Source organism: Protopterus annectens, chromosome 10.part0 (assembly GCF_019279795.1).
Source record: "Protopterus annectens isolate FY-2018-M chromosome 10.part0, PAN1.0, whole genome shotgun sequence".
NCBI classification, from domain to species: domain Eukaryota; kingdom Metazoa; phylum Chordata; order Ceratodontiformes; family Protopteridae; genus Protopterus; species Protopterus annectens.
In genome coordinates, this window is record NC_056744.1 from 621,824,394 (window position 1) to 621,850,796 (window position 26,403).

The window sequence follows — 26,403 nt, forward strand, 5'->3', positions numbered from 1 at the left end:
TCCGCTAATGATTGGCAGTTGATTTTTACGTACCGGCTTGCCAGGCCTGACGCACAACCTTCAACGAAGGTACGCCCATTCACGCATTTCTCCACACAGAAGACGCTCTAGCTGAGAATCGAACCGGACAGTGAACAAGCAGAGTATAAGGTATATATTTACATTACTTTCTAAAGTAGGTCAGCCTTCAGTAATTCTGAAAGAGGAGCAGAGAAGTTGAAAAGCGAAAGTGATATGTCTTTTGCAGAAGCAGGAGCATTTGACTTGGATGAAGAGGTGTTTTGTTTCGAGTTGCATTCTAAGTTGGAGTAATTATTGATTTCCTTTAGGTTGTGGAGGAGCTTGTCAAAGAATAGGTGGCAGACAGGAGAAAGCTTGTGCTTTGCTGGGTAGTGTGGTTCTATGGGTAATAAGAGTGTGGTTTGTGGTGTCTGAAGTTGTGTGTGGAGGTTTTTTATTTATTTATTTATTTTTTAAATAAAGTTTAGCTGCAAGGGGAGTAGTTTGTAGCACTGGAATCCTAAAAGTAGGTTAGATCTTCGTTTAATGGATAGTCATTAGGCTTCTTCTGGGGTGATACAGTGATCGTGATAATCATGGAGGGTTGAGTTTTTAATGAATCTGCTGGTGCTGTCAAAGATTGTCTGGAGTGTGGTGCTGCTGGATTTCTTGGAAGCAGATGTGAAAATGAGTAGCCCACATTCTAGTTGAGCGAGGATGGCTGCTCTGGCTGGTTGAGATAGAAAAGAGGAATTCTGATGCAGAAGAGTGTGGAATTTATTTTTGCCCCCACTCTGTGTATTCACTGTGGAAATGGAAGTTTAGAGATTGATCAAAGCATAATCCTAGGTGTTTAAAGGTGGAAGTTGGTTCCATGGTACAGCTGTGTAAATCAAAGACAGAGTCATGTGCTTGGTGCATTACTTGTGAAGTTCCAGATGGCTTAGTTTTGGTTTTAGAGGGGTTGAGAAGTAGGTTATAGATAGTCAGTGGTAGAGCTCAAGTAAATCTGACTGGGATAGGTTAGTAGCTTGCAGTGTATTAAAAAAATGACAGTGATGCACAAATGTATGTAATCTTGCAAAACTGTAAGGTGGGAAAAGTTTTAACATATTAAGGGTAGTATATGGAAATACAGAAGTGTTAATTGATAGCCGACTGTAAAAGTTGATATGAAGTGGAATACGTTGGTGATGCCCCATAAATGGTGTTGTATTTTGTTTTAATAATGACTAACATAGTTGTGGGCAAGGTGGGAATAGATGATGGTATGAAACTCTCTTTGACAATAGCATATGATTTAGTGTACATCTGTAAGAATAAAGTGCGGCTGAAGGATTTAATAGTAGAATGAGAGAAAATGTTGAGGCTAGCTGGTTTTCAGTAAAAAAGGAAAATGTAAAGGTGCTGGGAGAAAATTATAAGTTTGAGGCATACATTTTAATGAATGAGAAATAGCTGCATTGGTGACGGTTTTTGAAAAGCGAGTGTTAGAAAACAATGGGAAGCAATATTTGAAAAGGTAACTAATGTGGGAAGTATTGGAGGATTTTTAGAATTTCATGTACAAAAAAGTGCTTCTTATTAATGGAACTATTCTTAGTATTTGGAATAATACATGCAAACTTGAGAGTACACACACACACACACACACACACACACACACACACACACACACACACACACACACATGGGATTTACATTTTCCCTGAGGAATTGGAAAAGGAGTTAGTACATATGATTTTTCCTCTTGGATATAGGGTAAATCCAGTGAGGAGAAGGATAGTATGTGACCAAAACGAGAGGAGAGGGTGGGATTACTGAATTATGCAGTATGATTGGGATAAATGTTTATTGTGTTTTAGTGGAAGTATTTTTTTTAAAGAAGTAGAAACTCTCTCATTCCGGGAAAACTTATGTTCCAAAAATGTAAAAGGTATTGGGATGACTTCAAACTGAAGCAAATAATTACATGATATTAATAATTCTGAAATGAGAAATTGTGCCAAAGCAACATTAAATGGAAGATTATTGTGGATAATTTAGAACATATGAGGACATATGGTATGACAGTATAATAGTAATATATATATTATTTTTCATGCATGGGAAATTTTGAAGGAATAGAAAGGAGGGTACATGGAGAAGACAAGAAATGCTTAATAATGTATATGAATGGAAGGGTTTTATGTGGAGATTATCATTGAATAGACTGCCTGTAAAGGTAGATATGAGGTGTAATATTATAGCAATAACCCACGCCTGGGTGTGGGTAATGCTGGTTTTACACACGGTTGGTGTGGTTTGGTCACAAGGGCGAAGCCCAAGTGGCCAAACAAAGCCAACCGTGGGTAAATCCAGCATTACCCACACCCAGAAGTGGGTTATTGCTATTATACAATGACATTATTTAAGAAAAAAAATAATTACTTTTCTTAAATAATGGCATTGTATAATGCCTCCTTGCTGCCCTTCCGCAGCTGTCTGGTATTCTGCGGCAGTTCTGATGTACTGTGCATGCGTATGCCCATGCAGTACATCAGAGCTGTGGGCAAAAGCAATGGAGAAAGAAAGATCTCCGTTGCTTTTTACAAGCTGTTTCGCTATGTTAAATGGGTTTAACATAGCGTGACAGCTTTAAAAAAAGCAATGGAGAATCTCTGTTGCTTTTTTTAAAGCCTATTTCGCTATGTTAAACCCATTTAACATAGCAAGACAGTTTTCAAAAAAGCAACGGAGAAAGCAAGATCTCCGTTGCTTTTAACAAACTATCTCGCCATGTTAAAGGAGTTTAACATAGCGAGACAGCTTTAAAAAAAGCAACGGAGATTCTCCGTTTTTTTTAAAGCTGTCTTGCTATGTTAAACTCGTTTAACATAGCGAGACAGTGTGAAGCAACGGAGATCTTGCGTTCTCTGTTGCTGTAAAAAAAAAAAAGAGTTATAGTAATGGAAAAAGTCCGGGCGGCCAGACCTTTTTCCATTACTATAACTCAGATTTACAACGTACATGCTGCCAATCAGCGTGCATGTTTTTGAATATTAATGGGGGGGTCATTGTATAATAAGTGTTTATGATGGTTAATAGCTGTACAGATGAATAGAAAGGCAAAATCATTAGAACTATTGTATAATAAACAATGAGATGTGGAAGGACTGTTAAAAAGTTAGATATGGAGGATAAAAATGGAGTTGGAAAAAGTGTGTATATGATTAAGTATGAAGTATTAGTAAAATATCCTTCTCTATTGGATGAATGCCAAGGGATGTTTTACATCTCCTTGAGCTACCACCAATTCCAGCAGATGAAATAATTTCACATCTGATCTGAAGGATGGCACCTCAGGGATGCAGCACCCCCTTTTTGCTGCAGTGCAGTGTTAGTACTGGAACATGAAACCAGTCACTGGGTGTGAGTATAGAGCCTGTAGACTTAAGACCTTCAAGCATCCAAGGTGAGTTTATTATCCGTGGATTCACTGATGCTTCTTTCTTGGTATTATGACTGCTTAATTCTTTGGAAGGAGAGTAGATCTGAATATTGTGCAGTTTTGGAGAAGGTGGACTGGGATGAAGCTGATTTGTTAGTGTAACCACATATCTTTTTATGTCTCATCTGGGATAGTTAAAGTGAATATTCCCAGGTTCCAGTGCACATTGTCTGTTCACCAACCAAGTGTGATGCTAATGGTTTAGCAGGATTTAGAGACCCATCCCAATTTTTTTTGTTGGATTTTAAGAAAACTGCAGAGATGTATGTGACTATGAGGCTGTCAGCTGAGCTCAGGAGTTTAATTTGTCTGAGCTTTTAGTCCACTGTCTGGGCTCTTAAATGGGGGGGGGGGGTCTCGGGGCATTTTTTTTTGCACTGACTGTTAAATTATGGGGGGTCTCCGGGTGTTTTTTTTGTACCATGCCTGGCAACCATCAATCCTCCCCTTATTGATCTTGATAATTGCCCTGGGATTTTTGTGCAGAAGTGAGAGCAAACAGAAGGGCCATCATCCAGGCAGCCAAGATGTTGGTTTGGGCTATGAAGACGACTGTCAGTAGTGTATGAGTGTAGCGCCTGGCCTTGGGCTGCATTTGCATCTCTTCCTCTGAGTTATTATGGTAGTCCACCTCCCCCAGGAAGGGGCATGACCTGACTCCCCAGAGGGTCTTGACTAACTTCCCATTGCCAACTTCAGCAGATGCCAGAGAATCTAGCCAAGCCAGGGTCAAATTGGCTGTTGTCAGGGTTTTATCCGTGTATGTCACTGAAACTTGCTTCTTACCTGATGACCTTAATCAGAAGGGAAGTGGTGTGTCTGGATGAGGGGTGGAATTATATAGTGTTGCTGTCATGGAGGTAATGAAAGGTTATCTACTGGTGGAAGCAGGTATTGCAATGGCAGATTTGCCATGTTGTAAGTCAGTTAGGTTGCCCTTCTTGGTTGGTAAGTTACCTGTGGACATTTGAAGTCTACTGGGGAACTACATACCCTTCCTAGAAAGTAAGGAAGTTCCTGTCTCTGATACAGGCGCTGAAGCTGACTAAGTTAGCGGGTTTACTCTCTGAGTTTGGTTGGAGGGGGGGTGGTGGAAGACACTGTTGGGGAGGTAGTGGCTTCAGACTTTAGAGCTTTGAGATTCAATTTTGGTTAGTTTGGGGAACTTTTAAATGAACACAGTCAGGGGGTGTTTTAAGCTGTAGCTGTGCAAGCTTTGGGCTTGCTACAAGGGGTGCTTTCATGTTAGAGCATGGAGGGTCAGGTCAGATATAACCTATTGTACCAAACATGTGGGCTTTTAATTTCTTAGTTACATGTGGGCATTCCTTTGGAAAGTAGTTACTGCCAAGGGATGCTTGGGGGGGGGGATGTTGAGTTGGAATGCTGAGTAGAGTACTTTACACTGGTACAAATGTTTATATTATGACTATGTTATGTCCAGTCTAAGCTTTATAGAAGGTGTTAATTTAATTAGTGTGATACACTAATCATGAGAACTGACGTTGGGCATTGCCCGAGTACAGCCAACAAAATTAGTACAAAAATAAGATATACTTGACATTTGTGGAAAAAGACAAGTAAAAAAAAAAAAAAAACTAGAGTAGTGCGCAACACTGGTCAAATATTTTATAGTATTTTTAGCAAGCAAGTATTATAAAAGTGTGTGTGTTTGTGTATATTTATGGAAGTATGACCTTTTATCAAAGTGTGCTTTTCTCGAAGCAGTGTAAAGCCAGTCCGGTTCATCAAAAGTGAACTGATCTGAAAATATCTGATTTTCTGTGTGCAATATAACAGAACTGAGGATTGTAGAATTTGCCCTTTTTCGACTGTAGTGTGTTCTATGAGCTAGTATATATAAGTTGTAGGGAATGTGAGATGTTGGGGGGGGGTCTTTTTTCCCTTGTTTTGATCTTCTTAGATCAGTGGTTTAAGGTTTGACATTTTGGATGTTTCATGGAATGTCAGAATTGTGTGTGTGTTTTATGTCCCGTTCAAAGTAGGTCTTGCTATGTTTTAAGCACTTTGGTACACCACTCCAGGTGTTGTGAGAGTGTATGTGTGCAGGGGGCATTTGGACTTGAAATGTGGACAACTTGAATCTGCTGACCCATGTACCAATTGCTTTACATCTCAGGTGTGCCTGCAGTATGGCAGTGCTAAATCTCTGCTAGCGTTAATAACTGGGTTAGTGAAATATTTTTCTGCTCATCAAGATGTACCCGATGGCTGTACTGCCTTTGCCCAGTAGGCTCATTCCGATTTTTGGATGGCAGGAGACCGGTTTCATAAGGTAGGAGGAAAGTCTTATAACTCATTCTTTCCTGCCTTTGGTGCCTAATCAGCTCATTTCTCCCCTGTGTCATGAGGAATTGGTCACTTCTGTCAGAGCATTCTGTCTTTCTGCTTATCTGCAGCTGCTCCATCAAGTTTCAGTAAGCTCTGTGTGCTGTGGGAAACATGCTTCCCAAATTCCTTGCAAGTGTGTTTGTATAAGGGCAGTATGCACTCTGTTTATAACTCCCAATGCTTTGTCTGTGTGATAGCTAAACAGCAAGGCAGAACCGCTGCTTCTGCCTATCCTCTCTGCCAGTTCTTTCATAGCCACTAACAGAACTCTGGTTGTCTGAGTCATTTTCAGGGCTTCTTCCATCTTTGCCTCTGAGTCAAGGGGTTGATGAAAGTTTTGGGTCAGTGTTGAGGTACACTTGTGTTGCTTCATGTAGGAATTTGATGTGGGTGACCACTTGTAGGATTGTATGGGTTGTAGGATTATATGGGTTGAGAGGAGGAAGAAAGGTGAGATCAAGGGCATTATCAGAGATGGGAGGACATGGAAGCTCTTTTGAGGTTAAGGAATCACTCGGGTCTTAACCAGATTAAGTGGAGAGCGGTCCATTAGTATATTGTCATGACACTGTGAGGTAGGAGCTGTCTTTATAGAATTGGGGACTATTCCTCCCCAGGAGATTATAATCTAATTCTAGCTCTTCAAGTCCTAGTAAGATATTACATTCTCTTGTCTGCCTGTCTGGGCGGTTTGTGGGCAGGGTTTATAGAATGGACAACTCTTTGTTACATTATTTATAGACTTTTGTGAGGAATTGTTGTGGATTATTGTTTATGCATGAATAAGGAATATTCCAAGTACACCTAGGAACCTGCCTTTCATCTGAAAGCATTATTGATATAGTTCACAAGGATTCGCATGTTATTTCCGTCTTCATCAATGATATATCCACTGACCTACCCTACCTCAGTTTTGTATTTTATGCAGATGTTGGTTGTTTATTTATTTTTATTGTACATTTGTTGAGCGAGTTTGTCCGACTGAGCTGAAAAGCCCCTTGTCAGCGGAGGCCTGGGGAGAAAAGCTCCAGAATGAATGAATGAATGAATGAATGAATGAATAAATAAGTGAATACATTTCATGTGGATATTATTTTCTTACTTGAATTATGTAAGAACACCTTGACTTTTCAACAGAAACTGCAGTTTAGTTTTACAGATTTATTCCACTGCAGAAAGATAACATGCTCCTAATCAGTCCTCTGAAGTCTATCATCATGATGTTTGACACCTGGCAAAAACTCTCTAAATCCCCAAATCCTAATTATTGCTGATAGCTGGAAACCCACTACCTCTAGTAACAAAACAGAAGTACCCAAGCATGACCATGGACCCTACTCTTTGGCCATGCATACTGACAATGTTATTAGCAAAATACTACACCTGCTAAAACTATGCTATAGAGTTCACACCACCTCAACCCTACAGCTTGTAATGCCTTGGCTAAAAACATGCTTATCCCTAAAACTGAATATGGGCTCCCCCTTGTAACCTTACATTGCAGCTCATGCACATGTAAAGTGCAAACTTCTATAAAGAAAATCTGCAATTTTTTTTCTTCTTGTTGAACCCCAAAGTCTTCACCGCCAGTGCCTATATCGGTGTAATAGGCTACCTGTAAATGATAACCATATTTCTTGGCTATGAAATCTGCACGCTGCTAAAAATAGGACACTGTTGTATCTCCCAAACTAAAAGTCAAGGAGCTAAACTACACACTCAGAGACACTCAGAAAGATAGCATTTCCTTCATTAGACCACATTTTAAACATCCACAGGATAGAAGAGCGGTCTCAGGCTAAGCCCGGCTGTTTGGAAGTGTCTACCTGCAGAATTAAGGCAGCAAGAGACACTTTAGTTATTTAGAAGCAAACTAAAAGAACAACTGTATAAGGCACCAAATGCACTTGTTCCTCTGCCAATGGCCGAGTCTTGCAGTTCACGCTGTAGTCGCATCTTTCTTGTAAAGAAATACTTTTAACAAATGCGCACTTGTTGAATGCCTGCATTAAATGTACATTCTGTGAGTGACATACAATACAATGTAGAACTATTTTGTATTCTTTAGTTTGTTTGCAATTTTCTGTATGTGTCTTGCACCATGGTATCCGGGTCTTGGCTGACAAGGGTTTTTTGACCAGTCCACTTATCCAGTTATCAGACCAAAATAAAATAACAATAAAGGTGGGAATTGTGTATATTGTGCAGAGTTGTGCTTATTGAAGGGGGATTGTATGTATTGTGCATAGTTCAGCCTGATCTGCTGTTTATGTAGCCATTGTTTGATAATTTAATGAAACTTGTTTGTATGTAAAGGAAAAACAAAGCCAGACAAAAGTGGATTCCTCATGTATGACTGAGACCACAGTTGCCAAAACATATCCCACCATCCACTGCTGGTTCTCATCTGATCTTGAAAACCAACAGATATCGAGCATAACTCGATGGCAGGCAGTCTTTGAATACAAAGGGTGCGGTATCTTCAAGGAGCTGTGCATTGGAGGACTACCTTACACACGAGTTCACAGGGTGCTGTGACAAGGTAACCACTACACATTCTCAGATATAGTAGGAATGTAGATGCAGCCCCTCTTTAGATTTTTAGATAGCTCCTGTTCTAATTTTATAGATGCACACTGTATGTTATCTGGCATAGCATGTGGCACACAGCATGTGGCACAAAAGACAGTGCCCTCTGGCCCATCTCTTCTCACCTTGAACAAGCAGTACCTTTACCTTTGCATCTCTGTTAACCACAACTTCTGCACCATGAGCAACATAGTGTGCATTGGGCATAGTGTACCTTTTCAAGTGAGTACGGAATGTACTTATCTCAACAAGAGTGTCATGCAACCAGTTTGGGGGGGGGGAAGTTGGCCACCATATCTTGGCTGCACAAATCATAGTTGCTACACGTGTCCTCTTGTCAGGATTTTGAGCAAAGGAGATGTCCCATTTATAGGGGCTTGCCCTCCTCAGCCACCATGACAAAGCCTTGTTGGCTTGTTAGAGAGGAAAGTTTGGCTGATGGTCCAGCCTTGGAGTCCTGTAGATTCCATTCAGGCTGCAGAACAGTGGTCCACCTCTGTTCGTACATAGTATTCTGAGTTTGTTAATCCAGCATATACTAGGTTTTGGACTTAGAAAATGCTTAGTGCTGCATTCCACATGTGCATTCCAGCATTTCATGTGGCAGGCCCTGTACAGATCTGTGGTACCAGAGTTGCTGCTGATTGTTGGCTGTTCCTTTCCATTCTTGTTTATGATTTTCATGGATAAGATTATCAAGATAAACTTGATGGTGGAACACAGAAAAAGAAAGTTGGGCAAAAGTGGATCCCTCATGTATGACTGGTGACCAGAAGATTATTTTTTTTCTTTGTAGATGTTGATGCCGTTTTGGCATCTTCCAACCATGACCTCTAGCACTTTTCCTTTTTACTTTCCTTTTTTTTGCTATTACACACAACTTAGCTGGCATGAAACTCCTCTCCTTGTGTGTATCTTGGCTAGGATGAGATTCCTGTCCTTGCTCACAACCTGCCTGGAACTAGACTTTTCTCCTTGTGCGCAACCTGCCTGGGATTCGACTACTTTCCTCCCATTTCTGGGGCTGTGGTAGTTATCCAGAAAAAGAAGAGTAAATTGCTTTCCTCAATGGTGTGGTTTTGTTTTTGAGCAATGGTAAATAAGGAAAGTGAGATTGACAGACAGATTAGGGCAGTAGCCACTGTCATGTGCAGAACTGATTTGGGATGGTAATGATTGCATTCACAGACAAAGGTCTTGATTTGCTAAATGTCTTGTGCTCTCATCCCTACCTGTGGTTTAGCTGTGCACAGTAACATATAACAGGGTTTATAGGTATGTGAAGGGGGAGATTAGAATTCTCTGCAGAGTAATAACCTTGGTGTTCATGACGCAGTGATCAGCTTGCTGATCAAAGACAACCTCTGTGTTGTTGCTACTTTGGCTTAACAGGAGTCAGATAAGATTGGTTCAGCCATCTTATAGTGCTTCCCCATGGTGGCTGTTTCTGCAGGTGTTTGGGCACATGTCTTCCAAGGGGCAGGTGCACGACATGCGGAGGAGATGGCCTTATCTGGCCTGAGAATGCTTGGTCTGAGGAAAGGGAGATTTGGTCTACTCTACTTCCACTGTAATCCTCCCCAGAGAAAGAGGAAGGAAAGTGAATTGTGAATGACGAGACTGGAAACACTTTCTGAATTATGATAGCCCAATCCATAAATTACAACACTCTTAACAACTGCTTTTAGAATTATTTTTTTAAACAAGAAACATCTTTATTAAATAATCACTTATGACATAGGCAATCATAAGTCTTATCTACAACATTTTACATCACAAACCATACTAACACAGTTCTAGCTGCAAACATTATACATCACTTAGAATCTACCCAGTCATTGTCAGTCAACATTACACATCTCATTCAAGTCCTGCCTTCTTTTAAACCTCATTCCTCCCCTGTATGTATTTTTCCCACAGTTCCCATTTTTTTCCCTATATAATTTGCTCTTACCCTTTTCTAAAGATCTCAGTTCCAGTTGTTTTACCCCTGTTACTATATTCACTACTTCTAGTACAGTTGGTTTTGACTGTACTTTCCATTTTCTAATTATTGCTTTATTTGGCAGCCGCCATAATTAGACTCAGCAAGGCCTTACTGTGTCTAGACAATTTCAATTCTGTATAATAGCTCGGAAAAATAATTTCCCTCATATCAATTTGAAAACCCAGCATCTCCGACACTGTAGTCTGCAGGGAATATTAAAGTCTATCAACTCATTACACTGCCAGAAAATATGTTCCAATTACCTGTTTCTTCCCCATCACACTTCCATCATTTGCAGTCTACATGAGAACATTTTTTCTGGAGTCTATTTGGATTATAGTTGTATCTAAGTAAACATTTCCAATCAAAAATTTTAAACCTTCTAGATTTTGTTGTATATGTGGGAGACATTCATATATCCCCCATTGTTTCTTTGTAAATTGCTTATCCAGTCTCTTCCTAATCCTTTCTAACATCTTCTGACTCTTATAGTTATTATACGATATTTTATATGCTGTATTAACTATTCTTTTTTTAATTGCAGCTTATGTTCCAGATTCTACTAAAAAAACTCTACCAGTGCTGTTTTTTCGTTAAGGGTCCCTCTATTTCTTTCTCTTTGCTATACTCTGCCTTCCCTATCAAGGATTGATATCAATCTCTAATCTCTAGTCCAAATGAATTCTAGATATCTTCCCATTCTATTACCTTTCTGCCTCTAGTTATTTGCTCCCAATACCTTGGTTCCTTTGCCAGTTTTCTCTAATAAATTCCAGCCTCCTCTTGCCTATTGTTTTTATCCCTAATTGCAGTCATCCCTGTCAGCGGAATCTCCTTTCTCCATTCCCATGTTATCTTAGTTCTTTGAATACTTTGGCTACTTTATGAATATAATATTCTGTATGGTTATTGTTATTCTCCTTAAAGGTCTACATACAAAATCCCAATCTCTCCTTCTTTTTTGAGCTTTCCCAGTGTCATCATCATCCCTTTCCACTTTGAATTATAGTTTTCTGCTTGTGCTATGTATACAAGCCTTAACTGTGTTGCTGTGAAATACCAGTTCAAATCGGGTAATCCCAATCTGCCTTGTTCTGTTAGAAGAATCATCTTATCCCACTTGCCTCTTGCCATCTTCCCATCCCAGATAAAATCCTTCAGTTTGTGATGAAAGGAGGTACTGTGCCAGCACAGCTAGCTGGAATTTTGTAAATAATTGTACGTCATTTATAAATATCAAAATTGATTTATACAAGATGCTTGTGTTACAAATGCACTAGAACTGTATGTCATGTGTATATCGAACTGATTTGTACATATGTTTGTGTTAAAAAGGTATTTTGTAAAGTCCTTCCATTTGAAATATATCCACAATGTCCCTTACTGGAAAGAACAGAAATGTACATGCGCTGTTGTAACTGTTTAAATGTATATGTTTTAACAGAGAAAACTGGAGGGTTAACCTCCGTCCAGCAAACTTCAGAAAAATATCTGAAATTAAATTACTTTAAAGGCTAGGCCATAAAGATGCTGTCTCATAGGTTTCAAAACAGCAAGGGACACAAAGTCTGCACTAGGAAGCTTTGTGTATTGTCTTTGTGGTGAACTAATTGCCAGTTAAGAAGAGTGGAAGTGTTTAATTGTTTTATGACCTCAAGAAGCTGAACAGATTTGAGCAAAGCCCTTGTGTGTATTTTTAGAGGTAGGTGCTAAGTCCTGCCAGTTTCCAGCGGTGGCGGTTTTGCATGGGAACTAGAAGTCAGATGACAAGAATTTGTTATTTTGCAAGCTGTTCCAGCAGTAATATTTTAGATATTTTGAGAAGTCCCTTCGAGACACTGAACATTCTGTATTCTGTCTTGGGTCTGACAACAAGAAGTACCACTCACCACATTGTCTGCCTTGCTCTATTAAGTAAGTTATTAGGTTTTATTAACTCTCTTAGATACAGTCAGGAATATAGTGAAGCTTAGTTTCGATATTTTTCTTTATTTGTCTGAGCCTGCCCTGCAGTGTTATTTTAAATATTTCATGTGGTTTTGAACACTGATGTCACTGTGAATATAGTCTTAGTATTTTCTTGTTCTTTTATTATTTATTATTAAATATAGTTAAACCTTTCATTGTGGCTGATCTTTGTAGAGATATTTAAGTTTTAGAGTACCTGCATATTTATTTGGTGACACTGTGTGGGCCACTCATAATAGCCTTGCTCTTGGTCAAACTACCATTTGTGTTAATATTGATTTCACTCAGTATATTAGGTACCCTTGGAAGAGCCTTAAGGTAGCTGGCGAGGGATCCTGATGGTATTGGTAACTACCTTATAGTCTGGGTAAAAGGGAGCATAGCTAGTAAACCTGTGCCTGCCTTTCCCTGGCATGTGTGTGTGAGTGCATGTGAGCGGGAGTGTGCGAGCAAGTGTGTGTGTGTGTGTGTGTGTGTGTGTGTGTGTGTGTGTGTGTGTGTGTGTGTGTGTGTCAGCTACTTGGCCAGAGACACGAAGCACTGGCTGGAAAGAGAGAGAGTGTTGGAGGACTTAGTTTGGAACTCTGGCTAAGGACTCGGCTCTATAGCTGTGCCAGCGAGGAGTCTTTTTGGGGATCTGGAGAAAGAGAGAGGAACCAGCCCTGGGCTGACTGTAGTCTGTGTGCTCTTAAGGGAAGTTGCACTTGATGCAGAAAGCTGCATCTGGAAATACTATGTGTGAACCTGTTATCCTCCCAGTGACCATCCCCCACAGGTGCCAGTGGTGAGGATTGATTACTGGCCCAGAGCTGGGTTATCCACGTCACATATTGGTTGGCAGTGGTGGGTCGTCACACAGTTCTTTATTAATTGCTATTCCCAACTTCTCTGGTTGATAAAAATATACCTGACCTGTGTATAAGACTAAAGGGACTTAAAACATTTTAACTGCTTGTATGTTATTATCTATGTCCATATAACGGAGCTTCCGTTTTCGTTTTTGTATAGTTTGTGTTTTAGTCTCTTCCCACATATCCTTAGCTGCCACACCGGAATAATTTTTAATCCATACTTCTAAATACTTCATTTTGTCATGTTCTCATAAATGTGGATATTGCTGAACCAGTTTGTGTGTGGGTACAGAATTTGCCAGTTGCCTTTGTTTTAGCTTCATTAATTTTGTATCCCGAAAAGATTTGAAACTGTCTCAATGTTCCACAACACTGTAATGTCCTTCTCTGGTCTTGTCAGGTATAAAATAATAATCGGTGCAGATAAAGCCAGGTTTTGACTACTGTTCCAATTATATCCTTGAATTGCTGAGTCCCTTATTTACTTTGCCAGTGGTTCTAAATGTAATGCAAATAACAGAGGAGAGAAGACATCCCTGTCTGGTTCCTCTGCTCAAGCAGAAATGATCAGAGAGGAACACATCCCACTTTTATTTTCACCTGTGATCCCTCATATATCCTTGTAATCAACCTTATGATTTTGTCAGGGAATACAAATGCTTCCATTGCCCTGCTCATAAAGTCCCGTCTTACTCTGTCAAATGCTTTCTTTGCATCAAGACTCACCAAAAAAGGTGGTATTTTCTTACATTCTGCTTCGCTCTGAGTCAATGTTTTGTTAATTTTGTCAGATGTTTGTTTTGCTTCTCCTCCCCAAAACCACATTGATCTATATTTATCAGTTTTGGCATCACTTTTGCCATTCGGCATCACTTTTGCTATTCCTTTAGCCATTATAGACGTAAACACTTTATAGTCATGATTTAGTATTGAAATTAGCCTCTTCCAGGATTGGCACTTCTCATCCTCCTCTTAAAATGCTGTTAAACAAAACCTTCCAGATCTTTCAGTTTTTTCCCTCCTAGCTTCCAAACTTCCACAGGAATACCATCTATTCCTTGGGACTTTCCTGTAGATTGGTTATATGTCAACATTTTTATCTTATCTCCTCCTATCCTAACCATCTGTAATTGAACCTCGTCTACCTCTAACCTTGACATATTTAATTCTTCTGTAAGCATTTCCATTTGTACCTTTTCTTGAGTTCCACATTTCTCTGCTTTGTGCAAACTTTCATAGAATTTCCAAAATATTTCTAATACCTCTATGGAATCTCTTGTTACCTTCCTTGTTGTAGGCTTCCTAAGCTTGGCAATGAACCTTTCTACTTTCTGTTGCCTGAGTAGTTGTAAATAATTTGTGTTAATTCTTAACCATATCTCCCTTTCTTTTATTTCAACCCTATTTTAAACTCCACTTTAATTTTATCCCACTTCCTCGCTATATTTTCAGAAAAAAACTATCTTCTCTAATAGCGCCTGAATAGTTTCCACTACCCATTCCTTATATTCCTCTATTTTCAACAGATAGGTGGTAAAGTGCAAGTGTCACTTGTTTCCATTACCCTGTGTTTTTGTTTGTTATTGGTGCACATGATCTGAAATATTGGGTGCACATCAAGATCTTCAATTAAATGCACATGTTCCTGTGAAATGTAAATTCTGTCTAGCATAGCTCAGTTTTTGTGGCTTGGGGAATAATATATGAATTCACTCTAAACTCCTAAATTCACATGCCAAATATTTTCATAAAGTTCTTCAAAAGTCTACCCTCCTTTGTTATACTTTGTCTTCTGGGCCCCCAGACGCATCTTCAAATTCTGTTTCCCACTTATAAGTAATATTCATTGCTGAAAACTGATTATTTCTCCCAGAATTTTGCTAAGCTCCATTATAGCAGTTTAGGTGGAATATCAGTACATGCCAATGTAATGCTCTTCCCTTGCTGTAGCCCCTTAGTACTACAGATCTACAATTGTAATCCTTTTGTATTCTCTTCTGTCACAATTGGAGGTCCTCTTGCAATTAATAAGTACTCCTCTTGTCCTTTGTCCCAGGTATTTCTCTGAATAACCATTCTGAAAACCTTTGTTTATTAAAGTCACATGTTCATTTCTTTCCAAGTGTGACTCTTGTAGCATAGCTATTTGTACTGTACCATTTCTAATATAATTCAGTACTTTCTTTCTTTTTTGTATTTATCTGTGAGACCATTGATATTTTAAAGACTACAGAAAGCATCATTGTATTAAAGTTATTCCCACCATTTATGTATAATAGCTTTTTTGTTAATGTCTAGTTCCAGTATTTGTGTTACATGCATACACTGTTTGGCAGGTTGAACTTTTATACAGTTGTTTCTTGTCATATCCATCTTACACATGTTTTTGTTTTATAGAAAGCCCTCATACAAAAAATATACCCAGTACCCCCTAAATCCCATTAACTTAATACTAACACACAAAACTATGAGCATCTTCAAATATTGAAGTTTTACCCTCCTGATAGGAACAAATGTCACAAACTGACAGCCACAGTTAGACTTTGAGTTAACCTAAAAGAAAGATTATCCATGCTAAGACAGATGGCATAGCCCATGCTTCTACTAAGTGCTGTCTGGTTTTGTATTATCTTTATAACTCTCCCAGCTGAGAAATACCTGAATGATTTCAGAGAACATTATCTCCTAGTCAATGTCTCTTTTTTTCCTAGATAATTTCTCTTTCAGATTGTTTCTATTGAGACATGAGGAGCAGATACAGAATTGCTAATAAGCATATATTTATTTGCTAGAAAAAAACCCTTATAATATTCAGTATTGGAATAAAAGCACATTACTTTTTCTGTTTGCCATGCTCTTTTAACCAGACTTCTTCTTCTTCTTTTTTTTTTTTTTACATTGCAGTTAAATACATTTCTTAAAACTGAACAAGAAGAAAAAGAGAAAAAGGGAGAAAAATAAAATGGAAGCACCTGTTTACAATAGTATGCCTATTACACTTAGAAAACTTTATTTATAGTATGCACAAAATAAAACCATGTGCTATAAAATATTACTATTAAGAATGAATTTTGTTTTACTTGCAGTTAACTGTCTCCCTCCTCTTCCCCTTCCCTAAGTGTTTTTCCAAGCATTAATGACATGAAATAGGGCATATGCTTTAGAGTCCCCCACAAGTCCAACAAAGTCCAAAAAAAAGTCTAATATTTCCAGATTTTCTTGTTCTGCACATTTCACAAATATAATTATTGCTTTGTAATCCCACATTTATCAATTTCCAAGTTACAGGGTTTATACCTGTTCACCTTCATCTCCCAAATCCTGTCTCTGCTTCGTTTTCAGAGTATTATTGATTCTTCTGGTCAACTCTTGTGTTCCCTTCCTTCTTCCCAGTATTTTCCATTGAACGATTGGAAAATATGTTATTGGCACATTCTCTCTCTGTGGTCTTTATTACCAGAAGAACAAGAAGCAGAATCTCCTTCTGTTTTACAGGTCACATTTTGTTGGACAAACATTTTTGTATTTCCTCCTTAACCTTTACTTCATCGAAAAAGGATTTTGTCCCTCCAGGGAAGAATATTTTTAAAACAGTTGGGTACAGCATTTTGAATCTCATGCCTGCTTCTCGACATTGCCTGAATAGTGGAGTAAATTTGCTCATCTTCTGCCTGGTATACAATGAGTAATCGTTCTTCACAAACACTCTGCTGTCTCTCACTTTCAGAACTTTGCCCTTCTGCCACAGTTTTGTCAGAATCAACTCCTCCTATTGGTAGATTTCTTTTAATATTAAATTAAATTTCTAGGTTGCTTTCTCATTGCCAGGTTTGGAGCATACACATGGTCTGCCCTTTCAACTAACAACTCCTGCCGTGGAATACAAGTCCAGTTGCTTGTTTGTGCTTTTGTGAAATTAATAGTCTGTTCCTTCCAGCTTCTCTTCTACAGCTGAAAATATCCGTTTTTCCCTACATGCCGTATCCTCTATTATTTTTTGAAATCTCTCTTCTTGAGCTTTCTCATATTCAGCCAGCCTTTTCTTCATTTTGACCTCTATTTTTTGCAGTTTTATCACCTCATCTGAATATCTGTTTACAGCTTCTTCCATTTTTCCAGACCTTTGTTGTTTGAGTTGATGTACTTCATTAGTGTTTTGTTTATTTTAACCTAGTCTGTGTCCAGTTATCTTTTACTTTTCTCTAGGTTACTGGAAGTCATGTCTGGAGCTTGCACTGCTGTTTGCTGAACAGCTGCAGAACTTTTCATAGCCAGTGTTTTTTTTTTTTCACTCATGATTTTCTTTCAGGTCCTCTGTATTTCTTTTTTACTGGCAAGCAGGCAGTGCACTTACTAGCCACTTACTGAAATTTACTTAGAAACACAAGTGTACTGGCCTTCTCTGCTGAGTTTCTGTTTTCACACTGGGAGAGCTAGAATTAAACTGTGAAGTAAACTGCTTTAGAGTGTTGCGTAAATGTATTGTTTCTTATTTCACTCATTCCCTTCTGCTGTAGAAGTCCAATGCCCAAAGGATGATTAATTACTTCTACTGTAGTATTCCAAAATGCTGTTTATTGTCTGAAAAAAAAAACATGCTGTTGTATGCTTAGGACTCTTACGTTAGAACATCCTCTTCTGGGAATGATGACAAGCATTCAAACTGTTTTTCACATCATCTTGGCTAATGTGATATGTTAATAGCTGTAGTCATCTTTATAAAGTACAAATGTAGAAGTATCTGTTCATCGCTGAATCTTAGTTAATACTACAATTGTGTTACATTTACAGAATTTTGTAGTTTGTTTTTGCTGTTCATTTATCAGGGAGTGGAAGAATGTACTCTATACTTAGCTATGCTTAGCCTTCTGGAAAACAAAGGTAAGTTGTGGGTGAGCTTGACCTGTTAAACCAAAGTTAACCGGAGATGAATTACAAATTTCGTATTCAGATACTTTGCACAACCTTTCAAAATGTAACACACAAAATCTGCAATTTCCAAACTTTTTTTTTTGTCTGTCTGCAGCTAAAATGTGGAAATTGTGGTGAGGTGTCTGATCGGTGGCAGTATATCACGTTAATGGTAAGTGTTGAAACATAATCTGAATTTGTTGCTCTTTTTTTGATGTTGTCTGAAGCAATTTTTCATCCATCCTTCCACATTTAAGCATATTGGTATGTAGACTAGTGAATCTAGGTTGAAGTTATTTTTCTTGTTTGCCTGCAGAATATGTATGTTCTGACTTAGTGTTTTATACTGCTTTTCCTGGTGGTTAACCTGCCGTTACAGCTACAGAAACGGTCATCTTCACAGCTCAAACAACAATCTTGAGGTAATACCATGTGCATGTAGTGACCTATACTGTAGGTGCTGAGGGAAAGAGAGAGTACTCTGAGGTGGCAAGGCAACTACAGATAACCCTGGTCAGGAAGGTAGAAAAGGTATGATGGGAGAGTATCCCAGTGTAAAATGCAGTATTTCACATCTGATGAGCATTTCTTGACTAGCTTGTATTTCCCTAGTAACTGAGTAAGCCATAAAACTTATTGTTACTGTAATATTTTCTTTTTCATACATGCATTTAATAAATTCTTATAACTGTCTTATACTTCTTGAATTGCATTACTGTTTTTAACCTTAGTACCACTGTTCTATTCATGTACTACTCTGTGAAGTAATCATTTACATGTCTCTCTATTTGAAAGATGCATCCACTCTTTTATATGTATTCCCTTAAGGTAATTTAATTTTTTGCTCATATCCCACCATTTTCTTTCTTCCAGCCTTTTTTTTTTGGACAGCTTCACCCAAATGCAGTTTTTATTCTGTTATCACAGAGTGCTTTTCATTCCTATTAATGCAGTCCCATCAGTGGCACAATATCACATAGCATGTCTTTATGACTTTAAGAAAAAGTAGTTGAACAGTGGTTCTAACTGCAGGATTAATATTAAAGTTTTAAGCCCCACAGGTCCTACTTACCTTCTACAGAGCCACAATTGAGAGTGTACTGACAAACAACATCATTGTCTGGTATGGAAATTGCTCTTAAGCCAATCTGAAGGCACTGAATAAGATCATTAAACAAGCCACAAAAATCATTAGCTCCAACCTTCAGTCCCTACAGGACATATATTCAAACAGATGCTATGGCAGAGTCCGAAAATTACTGAGGGATATACATCATCCGGCTTATGGACTGTTCAAACTCCTGCAAACAAGGAATCGCTACAGAAGCATTAGATGCAGGACATCCAGATTCCATAGCTTCTTCCCATGTGCTATCAGACTGCTGAAAAACAAACCCATAGCCTAACCTGCTAAGAGGGTAAACAAACATTATTTATGTGCAATATGTCATTGTTATCTACATAGCTCACTTTACACTTTATACTTTATTGTGTTTATTTTTATTATCTTATTTTTGATTTCTATTTCAGTATTTTTAAATTATTATTAATCTTCCTTCTGTAAACTATAATTCTTATGGTATGAGCCTGAGTATCGAAATTTTGTGCAGTGACACACACTTTTTCCTCTGTGTTGATCTGTATGACAATAAAGTTTACTTTGACTTTGACTGCAGTCAGTCTTTGTGTATGTATGTCATCAGGCATAGATAACTGCACTGCAACTAGAAATTGTAGCTTGGAACTGGAATCCTGAGTTTTAACAAAAGCATGAAATAAATTACTAATTTTCAAACTTAACATTTGCACGTAACTTAAAATGCTATGTAAGAGATGCTTGCTGGCAGAAATCAGTGGATCATCACCGCAAAGGAGAAAATGACTGTCTTGTGATAGATGTTTAAAAAAAGTAGAAATTTGAAGTACTTTCTGCAAGGTGGTGGAAAGAGATATCATCATAGCAGGTGCTCTTTTTCACTGCATTCACTTTGTGTTCTCATAAATGCACTTCAAGGAGGTAAAGACTTGAATGTAAAATTAATTCTGTTCCACTGCTACTTGCTGATCAGTAACCCGTTTTTGATCATTTGGCATATTTTTCCTCCCACACCAGGGAGGTGAAAGATGCTGAGAGGTGCTGTTATGTACACAGCAATCAGGCTGGTCCAAAATTTTCTTGTTTTTCCTCCGTGCCCCACCTTTGTATCTGCCCAGCCACAGCTCATGGGAAGGGCATGCAGTGACTGTCATTAGTGCTCTGCCCATCATTTCCACGAGGGAGTGACTTCAACTGGATTGCCCACCTGACCCATAGGGGTCACTGCATGTTTTTTCTCCCCAGTCTTTACCTGGGAAATCTACTTGTGTACCTCCTCCCTTTTAGAATAGAACAACAGGCTTTGAATTAGAATGTGTTTTCTGAAAGATATGAAATCTGAAACTCTAATGCCTGCAGTCATTTAACGATTTCAGTCCAAGTGATTTGCCAGAATAATGCAAAATGATTTAAATCCTAAGTGATTTACCAGAATAATGCAAATTTTTGTGAGGAATAGACCAATATTAATAGTAGGTATATATCGTAGAGGATACAGCTGCTATGGAACAGTCTCTTCATACACATAAAAACAAAGTTCATCCCTGTCCATATTCAGTCACAACATAGATCTGTATATGGGAAACAGAACATTTACCCCAGAACTGCCCCCATACTACTAATGGACAGAGGCAGATCCTAAATGCTTTATCTCATGCATGGGTCCCCTCAAATTATCTATGAAGTGATCCCAATTCTCATTAGGCGTAATATATAATTATTGACTATGAGATAGGTAAGGCCAGTTTCTAATCAAATGGGATAGGTTAATTTGAACTCAAAAGGGGGAAAATTGGGTATGCTTAAAATGGCCTGTAAGGGCAGCTAGCTTAATACTTGCCTATGAATCAGTAATGAGGCAGACATTTGGGCATTCTGCGAAATTCTGGATCTTTGAGAGATAGGCACGACCACATTCTTGTTTGAAATGTATAAATGCATTATTCCTAATATGTACACAGAATGGTAGCTAAAGGAAAATAATCATAACAAAAATGTTTTATAACTTTTTGCAGATGTTCTTTTTATTCTTCTGCATTTTTGTCATGAAGTAAATTATTTTGTGCATCTTGTATTTACGTATTGTATCCTGAACAATTGCTTATTATACAATGACCCCCCCATTAATATTCCAAAACATGCATGCTGATTGGCCAGCGTGCCCATTGTAAATCCCACAATATACCATCGGAAAAAGGTCCAGTCGCCTGGACTTTTTTCCGTTGGTATAAAGACCTCAAAGCATTTTTTTAAACAAATAAAAAAAAGAAAAAGAAAAAAACTGAGACTGTCTTTTCTCCGTTGCTTCCGTTTCAAAGCATTGATGTACTGGTTATGCATGGGACGCAAGTGCCATACGCATGCACAGTACATCAAAACGAAGAAGCAGTGTACCACAACCAGCGGAAGAATGGTAATCCGCCATTATACAAAGACATTATTTAAGAAAAGTATTTTTTTTCTTAAATGTCATTGTATAATAGCAATAACCGACTCCGTGGTTGTGGTATATTGAAATTTACCCATGGTTGGCTTTATTTAATCACTCAGGCTTCACCCATGTGATTAAACCACACCAACCATGGGTAAATCTTCAATATACCACACCACTTCGTCAGTTATTGCTTTATTAATTTATGTACTTTGGAGCTTTTCTGTCTGTGCCTTTGCTGAAATAGGCTGTGCCAAGTCAGACCTTCCCAGTAAACAAATGCAAATAATATAATATATGTATAATTGACAAATTATTAGTGCTATTTAATTAAAATATTTACCTTCAGGATATCCTGGTGTTGGGTCTGGACAGAATATAGGCTGTCACAGAATAGTAAGTATGGATGTGGTATTGTTTATATCTTGTTGCGTAAACAAACAAAGCAGCTTGTAATGTTGCTAAGCTTATTTAAGTTTTTAGCATTTTTGTGTAAGAATTGTGATTCTCCTGTCCTCCACTCTGTCATTGCTCCAACACTTTTTGAATTGCCACTTTCCACTGCTATCCCTTAAGTGGTGATATCTTGGAGTGCAGGTGACTAGGGAAATGTTTGTAGAGAGGAAATTTTAGTTCTCACAGAACTTCTGTACTTGGGTGAATGATTATGCGTTTCCTAGCTATTTTTATATGCAGTTACTATTTTAGAATGCCATTAACAGAGCTGGTTCAGTTGACTATATCATATCTGATTTTTCTGACATGCGTCTTTCATTGTTTTCCATGTTGTATACAGTTTGTTTCTTATTGTTATCTGTGTCTGTGGCATTGTTTTTGCCAGATAATGGTCTCTAGTTGTGCACACTTATCCAGGTAACAAAAAAATATAGTTCAGAATAATTGTGCATCAACTAAAGTTAGTGGAAATTAATCTGGACTCTTGATCTGTGTTGGGATATGAATGTTCTTAAAAATTTCTTCATGTATGAGTTGTCTTTTTCGCATTAGCTTCTGTTCTGAATGAAAAATGTCTAGCTTCTCTTCTGAATGAAAAATGTCCAGCTGGTTCAGTTCACCTATCCGTTTAATAAAAACAAAGTAAACATCACCCCGTTGTCTCATCCCACCCACCATCATGCACATTGATCTACAGTAAAAGTTTCAGTTGTGGGCAGTAATGGAGAACACTGGACCTCACTAGTGTTTCTGGGTAATTTTCAGAACATTGCACTTGTGCCATAGCTTGACAGTTGCCTTTGTAATGTCCAGATCCTGTTTTGTAAGGCGGTGCTGCCACCCTCTTTAACTCCTAGCACCTCATCTTTATATAAAAGAAAAAAAAGTAGTTGTAGATTAGGGTGAGGGTGGTATCCCTCTTCTTACAAATGTAAGCTGTTTCTGCTTATTTTACTTTTATTCTGACCATAGTCACTTTAGATGGACACTGTGCTTGTTCTGGCATTTATATAGCACACTACAGCTTGTGTAACGACATCACTATCTGTTGTGGACATGGAATTTCTCAAGGTCTGGTAGGTGTTGGTGCTGAAGCCAAGATATCTGACTGACTGTTTTTGGTTTTGATATGTGTTGAGATAGATTTTTCTGGTTTAAAATTAACTAATCATTCTGCTTGACCTATACATAGAAAGTTGTCTGGTAGAAGGTTGTTTCTGAAAGAAGTTGCCATGTTGGAATATGGAAAAACTAGTAGTGTCCCCTGGTTTTGCAGCATAGAGGGATGGAGCCCTGACTGCAACCAAAGTCTGATTAGTAGGAGAATGGCTTTGAAATGAGAAAGATGGTGACAGTTGATGGGGCACCCCAACTCCATGTAGATAAAAAGGGGGTTGGTGGTGGTGATGAGACGCACATACATGCAGGTATATGTACAAACACTTACAAAATATATATATGTACATATCTGTATAAAATGTCCACTATGTAATACTGAGTTAATGACTCCTGGATACCTTCTGCAGTCTTTCACTTAACTTGTGCTGTAATGGCACATTCAGAAAAGCGTTTATTGCTGGAGGGGCAAACCTACGAGAGTGTATAATCACAAACTCTACAATCATGCAATATTGAAGAAGGGAAGAGTACCTTAGTACACAGCAATCTTGAAAAATCATTGTCTTTGCCCTAATGTGAGTGAGCAAGTGATTACCAAGAGATCTCACTTGTAAGAAACACAAGACAGTGACATATATGTATGCAGTTATGTATTTGCCAGTTACCTTGCTGCTCATATGATTTCGAAATTGCAATGTCAGACAACAGAGTGGTGAAATATAAAGAAGACATTTAAGCAGGAAAAGAAATCAGTAATACAGTCTTGGATAATAATTCTTGATTATATGAGACAAATAGCATTTTGAAGCTGAGATAGATTTAGTGTGTACAAAGAACACAAGAAAATGTGTGAAAATGTTTCGGTACTTAAATGCATGCTTCATTGCTTTTAAAAAAGTCATTGAGTTAGGAAAAACTTATCTATGAACCGAAAAGCTGTGATTTGCTGAAAAGTAGTGACTGCTGTACAACTGACTAAACAAATGTGACTTTTTTTTTTAATTCTAGGACAGTGTACCCCTTAAAGGTGGACGTGGTAGTGCCAGCATGGTACAGAAGTGTAAACTGTGCTCCAGAGAGAACTCAATTGGTAGGCAACTTAAGTTATGTGATATATTCTGGTAATGATGCCTTTATAATGACAAACAGGGCTTGATAACAACATAGCAGAGTTGTTAGGTGTCATGTTTCCTTTTTGTGTTTGAAATAGATGGTCAGCAACTGAATCTTAATAAATGAAGTTGCTTTTATTGAGGAAGATTTTAATTTCACCCCAGAGCATAGCAGCATTAGCTCAGTATTTGCCTGAGATTAGTACATCTCTCATTGACTGTTACTAATCTGGCAATTATATTAATCACTGTTCGACCAAAGTTCATTTACCCGCAGCTGTTATTTGCAGCAGTAAACTACTGTATAGTGGATAACACACTACATGTAGAAAACATGGGCATCAGAATTATTGCATTAATAAAACATGGAGACATCAGATTAAATGGCTGCCATGTGTGTATTGCCAGTTACTGCCAATATACTGATTGCTTTAAATCCCATTATTTGGAGATGTGCACAAGGCAAGAATTCCAGGGAGGCCATTTCTGTACATCATTGAGGTGCAGTAAAATCTACAGAGCAACATACAGCGCTGTCAATGTCTGATCCTTTTGATTCATCTTACCCTCTGCATAACTATTTCACTTTATTCCTCTGTTCCCTTACAATTTGCCAAAGAGCCATTGCCAGGCAAGGTAGTCCCCTTCCAACATTCCCCTGGGGCTTTCTGGTCTGTTAGAGGCATGGCTAAAATGTCTTGAGACCCCACCCATGTACCTTGGCCTTCTTTACCCTTCCTGCCTTCCATTATGGTAGGGAGAATTGTTCCTCCGTTCCACCAAGCATATCTCCTATTACCATAAATGTAGGCCCATTCTCCCTAAACCTGCTTGTAACTCTGCATAAAAGACCTGCATACCTTCCTCTGATAAATGAACTGTTATTTCTGTCTGGCCACCTGATCCAAATGCCAAGGTGAGATATGTACAGTCACTTCAAGCACATTAATAACTTATCCATGGTATTATTGATTCTACACCTCATCCTCTGCCCCCTGCTGTAATGATCCTAGCCCCCCTCCACTTCCTTCTCTGGACCCCTTCTGACCAACAGATAACAGTCTGTGGCCAGCACTTTTGCATATAGTTTACTTCTTGTTTGGTCAAGCAAACCAGATCCTGAATCAAAAGCTGGCCTATATCTTTCCTGGCCAAATGCAGCACAGTGGTTGCAGGAGGCTTGCTTGCTCTGGCTGCTTGCTGCAACACCACTCTAAGTTGATGCCATTGCATGCTTGACAATCCACACCACATTGTCTCACAAAGTTCTTGAGTCTGCCTTTGACGAGATGTCTCCGACTTGCCCTATAGCCAAAGATGAAGCCTCGGGATGAATGAATAACCCCACTAGCCAATTGCACTTCACATACGATGATGTGTGAGCTGTAACAGAAACATAAGACTTGAAGCTGTTCACATCTAACATAATGTTTATATGCATTGGACTTCCACCTGCCCATTCTCTTGATGTCAACCTGTGATGCCCCTGTTCTGTGTGCATATGATGCTGCCTCTGTCTGAGATATGTGACGTGTATCTATCTGTGCCCAAGCCACTCCGCTTTACTGCTTCCCATAGAATTACCCTCACTTGATATAGTGTAAGAGGATCCCCTTGCTGATGACAAAAGAATGAACCCGATTGCATACCCCTCTGGTTTTGACATCCCAGCAACACTGCAGCCAAGTCCTACTCTAAACCTTTGGAGGTGAACATTCTTGCCCACTGACTGCTCTCTTCCAGATCTGTTTTCAATTTAGCCACAAAAATACAAAAAAAAAAAAAAAAAAACAAATATCCTCTCCTGACATTTGTACATGCACCATGTCCATGCATCTGCTGTCCTTTCTTTTTGTTTGGCTGCATGATCTCCGACTATCTGAAGGCCCTAGTAGAAGGCCAACAGAAAAGCAGCCCTAAACAATGTTGCTTCATATGCTGCAGAGCACATGTTTGAGATGGTAACCCACAGTTTTCATTGTACTGACTGCTGTATGGATCATAGGAAGTTACTATGCTAAAGGCCCTAGGGCTGTTACAA

The 26,403-nt window shown here is 38.6% G+C and overlaps 1 protein-coding gene across 1 annotated transcript in view; it reads left to right on the forward strand.

Annotated features, from left to right (window-relative positions):
- The window catches only part of CZIB (CXXC motif containing zinc binding protein), a 277,446-nt gene that overhangs the window by 13,838 nt on the left and 237,205 nt on the right, over positions 1-26,403 (forward strand). The window contains exons 3-4 of the mRNA XM_044085446.1: positions 18,264-18,320; positions 24,259-24,340. Of these exons, the coding sequence (XP_043941381.1) occupies positions 18,264-18,320; positions 24,259-24,340 (139 nt within the window). The remainder of the gene's footprint in view (positions 1-18,263; positions 18,321-24,258; positions 24,341-26,403) is intronic.